General features: G+C 32.0%; 1 protein-coding gene across 3 annotated transcripts in view; it reads left to right on the plus strand.

Moving 5' to 3' along the window:
* Nucleotides 1–16,202, plus strand: part of LOC126875580 (GRAM domain-containing protein 2B-like) — an 87,457-nt gene extending 71,255 nt beyond the window's left edge. For all 3 annotated transcript variants that reach the window (XM_050638534.1, XM_050638536.1, XM_050638537.1), the window contains 5 exons: nt 1,150–1,323; nt 8,622–8,775; nt 9,747–10,267; nt 10,957–11,227; nt 11,674–16,202. In XM_050638534.1, the coding sequence (XP_050494491.1) occupies nt 1,150–1,323; nt 8,622–8,775; nt 9,747–10,267; nt 10,957–11,227; nt 11,674–11,787 (1,234 nt within the window). In that variant the 3' untranslated portion in view covers nt 11,788–16,202. The remainder of the gene's footprint in view (nt 1–1,149; nt 1,324–8,621; nt 8,776–9,746; nt 10,268–10,956; nt 11,228–11,673) is intronic.
* Nucleotides 16,203–16,515: the final 313 nt, after the last annotated feature.

Here is a 16,515-nt window from a genome sequence, read left to right on the forward strand (position 1 = left end):
AGCGGTAGAAAAAGAAGGATTGCACGATGGAGTTCGAAACACGCGCATTGATCGAGCTTTGCTTCTCTTCTGGCCCGATCACTAGAGCTAGGTATGTCGAGAGAATTTCTGCAATGTAAGAAAAAGTCTTCTTTTTAATTTTTCCATTAAAAAAAATTTATTTCTATCGTCATTGGATTGTAAATATTTATGTAAACTCATATTTTTACGGATACAGTTAAAAGAACAGGATGCTGCTTTCAACTTCTCAACCTTTGGCGTAAATATAAAATCGATTAAACTTACTATGCGATCATTGTTTAGAGGTCAAAATGACATTATTGAGGAAAAACGTTATCTGTGCTGGCGTTAACGTTAGATTAACATGTTATGAAATCACTGCAGAAGGTTGTCAATGATCGATGAACTTTCAACTCTTTGCACTCTGAGATTCAGTGGCAGGCGAAATACAATAAAGTACATGCAATTGACGATGAATGTCAGTCTATCGTTTGTAGTCGTCTTTAGTTATTACACTTAGAAACTTAAGTATATATTTTTAAAGCAATTAAACGTTATGAGTTTTAATAAAATTTGTCTTAAAAGGTAGTTACAGTATTAAATAGTAATATTGTTAGACTTTTTATTTTGACTTTAAAAAAATATTTTGACTTTAAAAGAATTAGTTTAATCGTCGAATTGATAAATTAATCGTTATGTAATAAGATATCTTTATTATAATTTCTTCTTTAATTATTACACTTAGAAACTGAAGTATATATTTTTAAAGCAATTAAACGTTGTATCTGAAATATAGCTTGTGAGTTTTAATAAAATTTGTCTTAAAAGGTAGTTACAGTATTAAATAGTAGTATTGTTAGATTCTTTATTTGGAAGAAAATATTTTGAGTTTAAAAGAATTAGTTTAATCGTCGAAATAATGTAATAAGATATCTTTATTATAATTTTAAAAAATTCATTCTTAGGAAATTAGCGAAAAATATGTCAGGTCCAGGAAGGATATATACAAAAAAAAAAGAAATATTAACAAATAATTAAATAATTAACACCCTGCCAATTGACTATTGATCTTTTTCGCAGTTGCTGAATGGATCTTATAAAAATTCTCGACTGAACGAAGCATTGATTGGTTTATCTGTATTTTTGCAGGTCTGCGGGGTCCATAGGAGCACGATCCGCGCCCAGCACGCCTCTTCAAGCAGCTCCTGGTGCGCAACAAGCGGGCCAGCAGTCGATTAGCGGTTCTCAGCTTACAGTAGCCGCTGCCAATAATTCGCAGCCACCAAGGAGCCCGAGCCACGCGGCCTTGAAATGTAACGACAGGTAAGTCCTCGATCTCCAATCAGTTTTTCCTATCCACATCACATATAACAGGGTAGGACAAGGTTATGTAGGTAGCTAAGCTTCGCATCTTAACACTTTCACAACAGCTGTGACTTGGACTGTCAGAGATCATGACAGTATCCAAACCATAGAAAAATTATTGCAAAATGAAACAGGTGTTTGCGGATTGTTAAGGTTGCGAAGAAGGAAGATATGCGAAAATTAAAAAAAAAAAAAAATGTAAATTTAAAAGGAAACATAACAGAATGCCGCAGGGAGGATAAGAAACTTCTATACGGAAAAAATCGTGCACTAGCCGATAACGAAACAAATAACCCAGTGTCCCGCCGTGAAAGTGTTAAGATTCGTCCTTGACTTTTGCATGGAATAATCAGACATAAAATGAATCAGCTGTTTGAAAAATCGAACGGTTGAAAGCTTATAATAAAAATGGCGCATAAAGAGACCAATTTCGTCATCTTGAAAGTTCATCTAATCATTCGTGATAAAAAGAAATATCTCACGGAGATAGTCACACGCGACTTACGTTGCATCTAAATTAAATACCTGTGAGGATATTTACGAATTATTATTTTTTCCATTCTTGCCTTTTACCGGTTTTCTTTCGATTGTGCGACAGCGTGAATGGAGGAGAAATAAATCAACGACCTGAATATTTTAATTGAGATTAAAATTGATGGGGATTCGACCCTAGATTCTTCATTCATCGAATAACCTATTGAGCCAATTGAGTGTTTCCATTCAATTAATTCTTGACTTGGTAGGATGCTTTTTCGAAAAAGCCGTTAAACTCCTTCCTTTCTTTGACCTTCGATCTTCCAATTATAAAATTCGTTAACCCTTTATCTTAAGCTTAAATATTCCACGCACCTGTAAATTTTCAGAAAACATACACCAACGATCCAAGTGATTTGTTATTATCAAACAAAGAGAAAATAAAAATTCATAATCCGAATCTATAATTTTTAGTTAGTTTATACGCTCTTCTTCCTACGTGTTCCATTCAATCTTTTTAACCCACATTTATGCGAAGGCAAATGGTTGGCCTTGACGAATGGGGTTAAGACAATTATACCAGCTGACCAATTGTGCACCGTGGTTTGTAATATGCTATTGCATAACGTGGCCAAGTGTAGTTAGTTTATTGGAAACGTTTCTGGAAGTCGTCAAACACAGTTAATCCTACTTCGGCAAATGCGAATCAAAATTTATCGACAATGAATTAGTTCTTTATGTTTATTTAATGCGATACGATCACGCTATGAATAACATTTATTGTCGTGTATAAAGTGCGATAATCTTTACGGTATATAATCTAAAAACGGCATTCAATCTTTATACCGAATTATCTAATTCGTAATCGATCAAATCAAATATTGGAAACGATACATGGTATACATATATTTTCTGTCAATTTTTGATAGTTGAAACTATTCTATGAGCGTTAAAATCTTTTACTTTTATAGTGAATTAGCTGCCCAAAAACAATTAAACGTAATAATTAAATTACAAAATAATATATATATATTTTGTCAAAATTAAAAAAATGAAATTCTTGCCAATTCTCGAAATAATTGCCAATTGTACATAATCATGTACATAAACGAATCACGTTAAGATAAGTAACAACGATAGTTCTGATACTTCTTCTGTCTGTTATGCATTGAATGCAATCAACTTTTACTACATTTCGTACCACGCCGGAAGTAGAACGCTAAAAAGAGCTCTATCTATGAAGAGAAACTAATTGTTTTCGCGATCGTCTAGGCTTAACGTAGATTTCCAGGAATTGTTAGTTCCTCTAGATAACGTATCACGAGATATCGAGACACCTGTTCACATAAGAACGAAGTGTGAAAAGCAATACGTTATTTCTGTCACACCTGCTTGATAACAATTTCGAATGAAATCGCTGCTATAATCGTTCTACGTTTTCGCAAGAAAAAAGTTTCTAGTTTGATAGAACTGCTATAATGTTTGCCTTTAAGCGCAATTCTTTATGATACTTTTTAGTACCTTTTTGCGCTTTTATAAAAGTCATAGACACAAATCAAAATGTCATAATCTATAATCTTGATTTCATAGAATATCTACGAATTATCTACGTCTATAATTTTCATTTTCATCCATAATTCAAAATGGCATATGAACAATATATATGTAAGATTATATGTACACATATGTATACATATACAATAATATATTATAGGAAATAATGCTTTATAGAGATATGATTATGATGAAAGACAATACAAAATTAATATTGAAAATTAATATTGATATTACATAGAAATAAGAAGTATATTAAAATAAATATTAATACAAGATGTGTTAAAATAGTAAATATTAATGGAGCAAATATTTTCATAGGCCACCAAGTGCCCTAAAACTTCATAGAACTGACATTATTTGTAAAAAGGGAATATTTAGATTATATTTCTGCCAACTTACTACGTTACTTATCTTGAGAATTCTTAACGTAATGTAAGTGTTAGTGGAATATATACTTATACGATTAAGATATGTAATTCCTTTTATTAAAAAATCTGATATGGATTAAATATTCTCTTAGAATTCAACTAGTTGTATTTGTTAGTCAGCTAAAAATATTTATTAAGAATCTTCAATAATTATAGTATTTCATATGTAGACTCGCATAGTTGGTATTAAAATTTGTAAGTATAAATATTTCTTGCTACAAAAAGAAATAAAGGTGTTATTTCCTATCTTTCATTTTCAATCTTCTTTTAAATCTTTATATTAAATCTTTATATAATATCTTTATATAATATCTTTCGTTTAAATTTAATTTATTCCTTGGTTTTAAATGGATATAATAATACAAAATTAATACAGTAAAAAGACAAACAATATTAAATTTGCAAATTCTTTTGTTAAAAATAAATGAATGATATTTCTGCGCATTTAAGTGTAAAATTGTTCGATATAAAAGGAGGTCAAAGTAAGATATTCAAAAAAGGTAAAAAAGAGAGAACATTATACGTAACTTATTTACTTCTCTGTTTTTAGATTCTCTGTACATTGAAATTTGTTATAGAAATGATATTCTATCTCGTCATTTGTTTACGTACTTGTAGATGTTACAAAATCTCATTGCATGGCGAATAAATAAAAATAATTATATATACGATGAAATAGTCAAAATCCAACATTAATTATCATCGTACGTAATATTTAAATATTAATATTTATTTTACTATTTCATATCATACATCTTATACCTTGCTACTCATACATTTTATAACAATAAAATCACGAAGAATTTGAACAATGGTTATCGAACAATATATATACGAATAATTATATAACGAAAGACACAAGGTTTTTAATATTCATTAAGATATGAGTGTTGATATAGTTACGGGAAATTTAAACAAAACAAAAAAGTACAAAAATGCCTGTAACAAAATATTCCAAGTAAAACATTAAAGCAGTGTATAAAATAAAATTCCAATGCAATCGTATTTTTTATAAGAAAATAATTGAAAAAATCGTTATTAACATACGCAATTTTTCGTTAAAACAATAATGTCTTTCAAAGATAAAAATTAAAGTACTGTAGCAGATTTAATTACGTTCATTAAAATATGAATTTACATAAAAATCGGTGGTTTACCGTTTATTAGCTACAACTTCACCGTCATATTATCTAATTTTCAATCTGTTTATCTCATTATTCTGTATCTTATATGTTGTTGGTAACGAAGACGAACAGCGAGGAGTATTCGTTACATATCATCGGATGATCATCGAGTTATTAATAAGCAACGAGTTATTTTCACGTTTAGAAATATTTTAAGAGACGTCTGTCTATTCCTATCGTCACTATTATGTATCATTTCGTGTCATTGATAGGATACAAAAAATTGTATTTACGCTGAAGTATCCCTCAGAAACATCCGGTGGTTTATCATTAAAAAATGAACTTTAACTCACTGAAATTTTCTTAGTCTACAGTCATGTACGAAGAAAAAAACCAGAGATATTTCGTCACGTATTATCAATATCAAGCTTCTGCTCGATAACACCACGATATATCCTGCATTCGCAAGTCTAATACCGTACGATACGCGACACGTTTGCTAAACGATCGATACACGGCGACCGTGATCGTTGGTCAAATTCTTACGCTGTTTCCTGTGTTCACCATGACGCGAGCAAAGAAGAAACTAACGAGAAGCCAAGAAGAAACGAACAAAGATTGAACAAGATACGGAAAACAAGTAGAAGAGAAATATAAAATAAACGGCGAAGAAACAGAAGTGTGATCGAATGTTGGAAAATGTTTGCACGTGGTTCTAGTGGTATTTTAAAAATCCACAGTCGTCGTAGTGTCGTCGGTTCCTTCCTCGAGTCGTTATAAGCTCTGTTTGTAAAAGATCTTTTACTTCGCGTGCTCTCCTTTCAAAAATATTTTTTTCTTTGTCGTCGTATTGGAATAAAGGAGGGAATCTTATTCACACGGAATACCGATCGCCGGATATGAACGTCCCTGGATAGCAACGGCTAAAACGACATAAAATATTCTCTAGCGAATTCAATTACCAGTATCGCATCCCCGATCGTCTTCGATCGTCGCTCGACCTTAATTTACATTAAGCCAACTGGTAGCGGGACGCAATTAACGATCGAAATAATTCCTTGGAGCGGTTGCGCTGACGAATTAATGCCAGTTCCGTAGAAGGTGGCTAACAGTTCGTTTCATCGAATTGTCAATCGTATGGTGTACCGCATAAACTGGAACACTTTCAAAGAGAAAGATCGTTTCGGTTGCTAACAGATTTGCAGAGTCTTGGTTTTTTCTTTTTCTAAGATACAGTTTATCTGTCAGATCTGTCACCATGGTTTTTCGATCGAATTCCAAGTCTAATATATTCGAATGTGACGTCTGGAGCAATGATATTTGGAGCCCGAAGATTCGGAAAAGAAGGTGCGACTATATAATAATCACATATAATAATCAAATCGGTTGTGGATGTTAACGCATCTATGGGGAACTTAGGTACAAGGTATCTGAGAAATCATAGTACAATCGGCAAGGGGCGATTCTATGTGAAAAAAGAGCTCGGAAATGTAGAACAGAATTTGAGAGTCTTAAGGCTTTCACAGCCTGCTGGATTATTCTTATTCACACTGTTACGCTTAGAGCAAAAGAAGGGAACTCTTTTTCCTCTGGACACGGCTCTTTTCTGCAAGACTCGAACAGTGCTAGACAAAGCAGTGTTAAACGTATTGGTATTAGTGTAATAGTGCGAATAGAACAAAATTGCTTGATGCCTCGTATTCGAGGAAATCGAATTGAGAAATTTGTTAACCGGAACTTGGCTAATTTCAGACGGGGCAGGAGTGAGTAATTGACATAATAATAACAATAAGTCGAAAATGCAGAATAGGGTTTGTTCGTATGACGTTTTATTCTGTAAAAAAATTGGGAAATTCGTCAAATAGATGTATATAGCGTGCTAACGCTTTACAGAACAGTTTCAAACCTTATTTTCTCTAAAATCCAGCTTTTTTTTTTACTTATTCTGCTATGTAGAATAATTTCTTGCTAATCGTTTACTTAATGAAGCGTCGTGTGAAGAAATGTTAGTCTGTGTTTAAAATTTCTTTTTTCACGTACGAGTCGAAAATGCAGAAAATTATCAGGCGCAAGACAAATCTCTTATTCGAATTCCACTTCTCTAGTCGAGCTTGTACAAATATGGATCTGTCGTAACATCTGCAGTGTTACAATGATTTAAAATAAGAACGATCGATCATGGTGACGCTATGGATGACGAATTGCATAGGAATCGACGTCATTGAGAAAGTTTGTTTCTTTAATTCTCGAGATGAGAGGTTTCGGTTTGTGGATTCGAGCGTGATTTATTTTTCATTTCCATTAATTCTATTTGAGTTTTGGCATGTTGTTATGACATGTTGTATATAATACGTAATAGGGTGGTCTAGAATTATAGGCGGGAATGTAAGCGGTAAGTGAAGCTCATGGAACAAAATAGAGATATTCTAAATATTAAAGAAATAGGATTCTATTACAACGAAATGTTTATACTTTGGAAATTCTTTATTAATTTTTATAATTCTCCGCAGTTTGTTTTTCTCTGTGAATTACGTCAGATTTGTACATTTAAAATTCATGAATTCGCATTCAGTCATAGTCAGAAGTCTTTATATATAAATTTATATACGTAAATAAGTTTTTTAATATTTCATATGTCATCAATATCGAATGACGTGACATTTAAAAATTTACATTTTCTACGATGCAATATATCTTTATTTCAAAAACAAAGAAACTAATCGACAAAAAATAACAGAAAGTTCCCATTTCTTTGTAAAAGAAAGAGATTAGAACGCATTGGAGTTTACCTACAAACTTCCGTGAAAAATCTTAAATCTCTTAATTTTTGTGATAACAATGAAAAATATTAAATTTGAATTTATATATTATAAGACTCTTAACTTAATTGAAGATTACCGAAACACAGATAATTGTTGCTCGAAAGCTAAATTATAGTTGTAGTGCTCCACGGTAGTGTTTTGAACTTAAATGCGTAATAATCGATATAATATGTTAACAATAATTAAACACATGTTTTTACACATCATTGATCTTTGTGTTGCACGCAAAAAGACATGTAGACTTTACACAGACTGTCATAAAAACAGACTGTAGACTTTAAGCTCTTACGTTATATTTAAAGCTGCAAAAATGCACAGACTGCATACAATATACAAAAATATATAAAATATCTAAAGTATAATACACTATGTAGGTAACACCGCTGAAATAGAGTGTACGTTCAAGTATTAAGTTCCCACTTAGATATTATTCCTCTAGTGCTATATGTAAAAATATAAAATTGCACATAAAAATCTTCAGTTTGATTACGAGTTACTGATTTAAACGCAAAAAGTAGATAAAATACTACTCTAACGTTTCGGTATCAAATTTTAGGTGTATTTATCATTTCACGTGTTAATCAAATATATCGTCTATAAATCACTGATCTGTTTATCAGACTACATCAAAACTGTACTTTTCGCTATATAGAAGATTTTAAGATCTAGAAGATGTAGAAAGTTCAGTTTTTTATTAGGATCAAAGATAACTGATTATTCGTATCTTTCAGAAAAGAGTTACCATCTGTTTATTCTTATTTACGAGCATTTACTTTATCGTGTTCACACTGATTTGTTAGATTAATTAATTTATTCTGTAATTAACAAATTTCTATCTCTTTTTTTTTCAGTCATCTTTCCAAACCGCTCAGTAGAAGTACACCATCAATGGCAGCTGGTGGTGTTGTGCAGACTCCAGGGAAGGTTAGTAGATCTTCGTCCACATCGTCGCCAACGACTACCAGCAGCGCGAGACAGAAGAAATTCCACAGGCATTTCTCTCAGGTAATTCATAAGAGTTTCGCTCATTCTCATTGATGTCTCACATACACGACGCTACTTTCTTGAACTAGAACACCGTTGAACGATGAAATTTACGATATTATTTTTTATCTATAGATCTTACGTGAATGTTTACTTTAATTTGTTGTTTACTATAAATCGACAAGGATAATCTCCCGGAATCGCAACTAAAATCTTATCGCTTTATCGATAATAAATTTATACTTTAATTTTCTTTAAGTATATAAAGGAAATAAAAATTTTCGCGTTAATTATCAAACTAATGATAAATACAGCGATAAATCCCACTTGCTTTTCATGTTTGATGCTTTGAATTGTCATTATAAAATAATTTCTGTTTCATAAACTTCATATTAATAACGAATAATAATAGATTTATTTTATATAAATCATAATGAAATAATCTCGTGAGAAAAATACGCGAAGTTGGGATTAACTATTTGGGTCAAAACTCATAATTGGCGATGAGAATCACATTTTTACTTAGTTTCTTTCGCAATCGACATATTCTGATCTTCTTTTAAGAAAACTTGATAAATTGTTTCTCGATACGATTCCGGACGTAACATATTCGTTGCTTATTATATGCAAATCATGCTATTATATTATTTGATATAAAAGCTGGAAATTCTTGGAAGGTTTTGTAGTTACGAGACGTAGCGTACGACGCTTAGCCATTTTCATGCCTTACTCTCAATATAAAACTTGACCCAGATCGGTAATCCACTTCGAAATTCCACGCCTATCGATCGATCTACATCTATCAGCAACTATACTCCAACAAGACGAATCAGTGAGGGTAAACAGAACGTAAATGCCGAGACTACAGCTATTTGGTGCCAACTAGTGACATTCGTGTATCACCATAATCGCGTTTTGTTTACCTTTCCTGACTCTTCTCGTTGGGTAGAGTATGTATGGAAAACCTAATCTCGATCTACTATTCGATTCAGGTTGCTGCGGACGAACGGGTATTAAACTACTACAGTTGCGCGCTGGTAGGCGACATCTTGTTGCAAGGACACCTGTACATTACACCAAATTATTTCGCGTTCTATAGTAACGTGTTCGGCTATGTAACGAAGCTTTTGATACCTACAGTTTCCGTGTTGAAGATCAGTAAAGAAAAGACAGCACGAATCATTCCAAACGCTGTGGCAATCGCCACCGAAGAGGAGAGGCACGTGTTCTGTTCTCTTCTATCCAGAGACTCGACCTTCAAGTTGATGAAACAGGTTTGGGACGCTGCGCTGGAACCACAACCGTCGCCAACGATTCTACCGTTGACCACAGAGCAGAAGCTCCTCACCCCAAACGCGTTGGTTGTCGATGATTCCGAGGTGAACCCGGAGGAAGATGATTCTAGCATGTCTGAAAGCGGGACAGATCTGAACTCCAGACCGCCGACCATCTGCACCGACACCGATGCTGTCCCATTGAAAATTGTCAGGCCTAGTTTGCCACCACCTACAAAGTAAATAAATGTTCTAGAAATATTCTCGTCATCTTCTTGTCTGCAGTCAGTTAGAATGCCGTTTATATAATAGCTCGTGAAAGCATGCGAATCCTTGTGGAAACTTTTTATGAATATATTGTGTGTGTAATACGAAGTATTTTGAAGTAGCGTTAACATCGTAATAAGATACCACGATCATGTTTATATTGGTAAAGCTTGAAACGAATCTGAAAATGTATACGGCATTCACAAGGTATTTATTGCAAACGTAAATGCAACCACAAAGTATTTCAACGATCATTAATCAATCCATAACATTGATAAACTACAATGTTTAGTCGGCTCATCTTTAGAACTATTTATATGTCTGAAAAAAAGCACCATTTATATGTATAAGTTACGTACTAATTTTTGACTGAATACACATATATTGTCTGTATGAATCACTTGGAACTTACATATACACTTTTAGCCTGGTTTCAAATTTTACCAATATAACCATGACCGTATTGTTTTTATTACGTTTATCTTTTATTTTTTATTGTTAAATTTCATAAATCGTTCCGAGTAAACTGCTACCTGAATCATGTTAAATATATTCTATCTTATATACAATTATTAATCAAGATGTAGCTATCAGAAACTGTTTAATTATTCTCATAAGTCTTTTAATAATTACCTGCTAATTAATTTTTGTATCTGTTCAGGGTGGAACCACCATCGGTGCCGATACTTCCAGCAACGTCCAACAACTCCAACGCTGTTTTATCCTTGTTCACGGGTAGATTGAGAACTAGCACAGTGATCACCATACTGATAGTAGTCCTAGCAGCTCTATATATGTCGGCGGCTTTGATGATGATTCGCATCGACAGGTTACATACGGCGTATCTCAACCATCCGTTTGTTTCGCCGGAACGTTTCACTCAGGATCGACTTTTGCATTACCTTAATACAAACATTGATCAAATAGTAAAGGTACGATTACTTCACTATAGAAAAATGGACGAAGTTAATCCCATAAGCAGATTGCTGATATATTTTTATGAATATAACTAAAATACTGGAATTTACAGTGGCTTTCGAAAGTATTTGAACCACTAACCATAGGAAAATTTTGTTTCATGTATATACCTTTTATGTAAAATAGCTTGAAAGTTCATTAACTTTATAATGTCTGTCACTATTATTTTGATAAAATATTAATATTATGGGCGAAAATACTTTTAAAGGGAAATTTTTTTTTAAAATCTGAATTGTAGGAAAGAACACATATTTAGCTTTAAAATTAAATTTACTAAGGCTATTTATCTATGTATCTATCTTCCCTGTAACTTTGACTTATCTTGTTCTTCCCCTGTAGTACCCATTCATGTAATTATCTAATGAAAAAATAGAACTGTAATAAATATTCATTATTTTAGGTACGACAGAGTCTACAGATGTTGTCGCAGCAGTTCGTGTCGATGAGCCAAAATAGAGAAACCGAGCCGAGCGTGTCCGGTGGCATGTTGGAACCGGAAGACGCTCCGAGTTAGCCCCCGACGAAGCTAAATAATTTAATGCAACCAAATAATATGAGTCCCCGTCGCCTCGCTAGCGTATGAAGCGTCTCCTATTAATTTATTATCGGCGTGCGAAAACGATCTCGATTCGATCAATTAATTAACGGTGTCGCTTCGACGGTCCTTAATAGGCAATTATTATCGTTAGACTATCTAGACTTACTTGGACAGGTTTCGGAGATAATAGGTTATTTAAAGTAAAAGAACAAAACAGACAAAAAGAAAGTAAATTATACACTGAAAATTTTTCAAACGCAGGGATCGCAACGATAGTAACGGTCCTTCTACACTTAGATTGGGAGAGCATGCGTAACTCGATTCTTAATTTTCAGTCACGCTTGCAGAATTTAAATAAGATGCTTAAAGGCTGTAACAAACGAAGTAAATATAAAATAGAAAAAATATAAGGAGCGTCGTATATACGATATACGTGTACGAGTGTGTACTAGACAATTATATGTATGACAAGATGATGCGAAATGAATTGATGAATATGGAGTAGAAGAAAAAAAAGAAATATTTGAACACGCAACGCGAGCGAAGGGATTTTCGTTTTTGAAAACTAGTCACGTATTTATATATGCCCCACATACAACAAGAGTATAATGAACAAAAAAATGGAATATATATATAAATATAAATATTATAAAGAAGCTATATATATATATATATATATACACACACATACGTACATGTATATATCTATATATATGTATATATGATGTGTATATATACATATATATGTTTTATATATATATATATATATATATATATATATATATATATATATATATATATATATATATATATATATATATATGCACACACACACATACATACATAGAATAATGCATATTTCGCGATTACTTGTTGATATCGTATATCTGAGATAGTTGAGGCACTACCTTTTTAATCGATACAACTGGCAAAGAATTACATTATAGAATTAAAAAAGTGGTTATGCATTTCTGTCGTACCGAAAGCAAGAATAATGTATTGTATCGCTACAAGAAATACCAAGAACGAAAAAGTTTCTTAAAAGACGAGCTTGTGCTGCAGTGTTCTGATCGTTCGGAATACACGCTATTTCGTCATCGAACATCGAATACTGCGCCTTTTAGACAAAAACAGTTAAAATGAAAAAAAAAGAAAAAGAAAAAGAAAATAAATGAGATACTGCATTTCCCACGCACACTGGTGTTCCTACGAAAAAAAAATTGTTTCCGGTCGTTTATTCGAGATGATAACGAAAGGGTAGTTTTCTTCGTTTCTCTGTCTTTTTTTATCTTTTCCGTTTGCTTTTTTTTTACTTGACTCCTTCGAGACGATTCTTGGTATGTGAAAGTGCTCGCGAAATATTCTATTCACTTATGAACATATTTCAATATCGTTGCACATGTTCTTCTATGTGTATGTAAAATAATGCGAAGAAACGTTCGAACAAAGTGTTGTTATAATTGCGGTTAAAATATGGGATACGAGAAACGGGAGATTTGACTGTGATAGTAGGATCGAGGATCGAATTTTGTTAAAACACGACCGCGTTTAGCAGATTCGTCGTGTTCGTCCCATCGAAACAAAAATGAAATAAATAAGTAAAACTAAAGTAAACGAGAGACTGGTTATTGCGATCGGACCAAAAAAAAAAAAAAAAAAAAAAAAGAATGTCGTAAACGCGGTCGTCATTGCGCGAGATCGCGTGGGATCTAAAGAGAAATGCTGTTACGTTATTTACCTGATATTTATAAAAACTAAAAAAAAATGCACGTACGATGAAGCGAAATTCAATTGAACCGTTGTTTTTCGATACGATTATCATTTATTACGATTAAATCATTGTGATTATATTTACCGATAAACGGCGTTAATTTTTAATTACTTGAACATATATTATACCTTTGCTATTGTTCGTCGTTTTATTGTCATTACGTTCGCGAAACGTATATTCTAAATTGTGAGAAAGAGAAAATGAAAAGATATAAAAATGTGGGGGTTATGTTTATCTGGTGGCAATTTAGTGGGCTATCTAATTCATTGTAATTTAGTCTTTATGAGTTTCTAATTACGAATTTATAGTTTGAATCTTTTTGTGTACTTTACCTTTACGTTGATTAAATTCGCTGGAATTTGCAGTTGCGAATTGTATATGCCTTTTAAAAGTATTGCTTATTCAAGGGGGAGGAGATATACTTGTGCCTGGCGTGTGCCGTAATGGAGAAATATCGGCTGCATTCTAAAATAGAAAATGGAACACAGGAGCATACGTGTATATGAAGCAAAAAATGCTGGGATACGTTCGTCAGGCGATTTACATCGAATTTTATTTTATCTTTTTCTAATATATTGAACGTTTTGAAATTGAACGATGTTAATATGATATAAAAAATTAATGAAAATTGGACGACGCTCGCCATTTGAAAGCAAAAAAAATTTAGGGGAAAAATGGAAAATTATTTAATCAAATTTATGCCAAATGTCGGATCTATTGTACTTCTCGTATAAAGAACAAGAAATTGTTTTGTAAAAACTTATCTGTTACTGTAAATTCGCTAAAAATGATGTAGTCGAATAACTCACAGAGCGATTGAACGGAGAAAATATTTTTTAGAATGACTAGTTGACGATAATTATCCATTTGATCTAGCTTTGGATCTCGTTACGTAAAATTTTAAACGGAAACAGGTCTGTAAAGGAACGAATGGTTTCTCTCTTTCCGTTCTCGTATGAATATCGTTCGCCTTAATCCTATGTATTGTTAGACCAATGCTCAACGTACGACTCATTATTCCTAGAATATATATCCGTATATAACAGCTCTTGATTTGTACTTGTTCTATATGTGCGAACTGTCGTGGCGACGTCAATTGAATTTGCTGTACTTTTCAGAATCTGATGCTATTAAATTTGACCAAATGGACAGAATTGATCAGTATTGAATACTTTCAAACATAATAGGTCAAGATTGTCTGTTTCGTATTTCTGTATATTTTTAATTTTTGAAATAAAACAATAATTATTTATTTAAGAGAATACAAAATACTTTTATTTAAAAGGATTAGAATTATTATTGAACTTTATCAGTTAATATTTGTACTATCATTGTCTCTTCTTTTTATAACATTAAGGTTAAAAAAGCTCTAAGATTCGTTTAATTGTTACAAAATATTATTTAATCTCATAGTTCATTATAAATTCCAGGTGAAATTTTATGTATTTCCAATTTTTAGTAAACTTGCTGTTAAGCATTTGTAACGTAGTTAACATAATTATGATATTATTATATTATTTAAGTTATTAACTTGCGCTGTAAATACTGTACTATTTTACATTCATGTTAATATCTTACTTTGTCGCCCTGTAAGTAATTGTATCTTTATATTCAGGGGCACAATGTTTTACAACAGTAATATCAATAGGGGAAGTAACTTTGTTTCCCAATAGTATTTAACTAGAATAATATAACAGCTTTTCTGGCTTTTTAATTTATATTATTTTCCACTTATTCTTACATATTTTCTAAATTTCATGATTTATATTTTTGTGATATTAACTATTTCATTTGTAATTATTCATATTTTCAGTAAGAAACCAGCATCTTTCTTGTAAATTCTAAATTATTGTAATTAAGAACGAGGGAAATCAGTCTTATATATGGATAAAGCTTGGGCAGCACTACTTTATAAAATAATTTTATTTTCAATTATGTTTAATTTAATTACTATTTTATGATTGTCCCGCAAAATATCTAAAAATCTTAAAGAAAAAATGTGATAAATTACATTTCCATAAATAAAGTTACGCTTATAAAAAATACGCTTTTAGATTTCTCTTTGTATTTGATTTCGAGACTAAATGTACGCTTATGCAGATATGCCACCTATTTTTAAAATACTTGTATCTTTAGATCTAATTGTTTTCTTCTTTCCAACTATGTCAAAAGTGGATTTATCATGTTTGTTCTGTGTGGAATCTACATATGCAAATCAATATACATTTGATCAAGATCTCCAAGAACTAAGGAACAAATATATTCATCGAATATACAATTCAAATAACCTCAATGTTTCTCTGCTCAATTGTCAATCAGATTTTGAAAATGTATAGCTTTCGTTAACAAATTGTATCCTCTGTGTAAATAAGAAAAAAGCAAATTTGTCAAACCTGACATAGATGTGTTTAGAATGCATTTAAAAATGCGTGCTGGTTCCTAGTGAAAAATATTTAGCGCGCGACGATATAAAAAGGAAAAATAAAGGTGTTAGGAACGAAAGAAAAGAAGACAAATGAAAGACCGTACAATTGGAAAATTACAGACAGACCAATAATTTACAACGTAATTTGTGTAGTCCGATAAGACGGAGCGCAAATAAATTTATGGAAAATTGAAACATGCATTTTCTTCCTTCTTTCAGCCCCTTCATCTATGTGCAACGATATCAATCGTGTGGAAAACCGCAATATCCCTCTACATTTACATTATGAGCTAATTAGCGATGTATGTCAAGACGATAAGATAATATTCCTTTAATATTTCCTTTCTATTGACATTCATAAAAACGAGAATTAAGTACATACATTTTTTTTATTTTCAATGTTTGTTATTGGAAATTCTATTAATAATGCTTGGGTTAAATCAAGCTGTGAGTGTTAGATGTTTATCTCATCTGGAGATAATCTGGATTAATATCTACCATAGTATTT

The sequence above is a fragment of the Bombus huntii genome, chromosome 2, assembly GCF_024542735.1.
Source record: "Bombus huntii isolate Logan2020A chromosome 2, iyBomHunt1.1, whole genome shotgun sequence".
In the NCBI taxonomy this organism is placed as follows: domain Eukaryota; kingdom Metazoa; phylum Arthropoda; class Insecta; order Hymenoptera; family Apidae; genus Bombus; species Bombus huntii.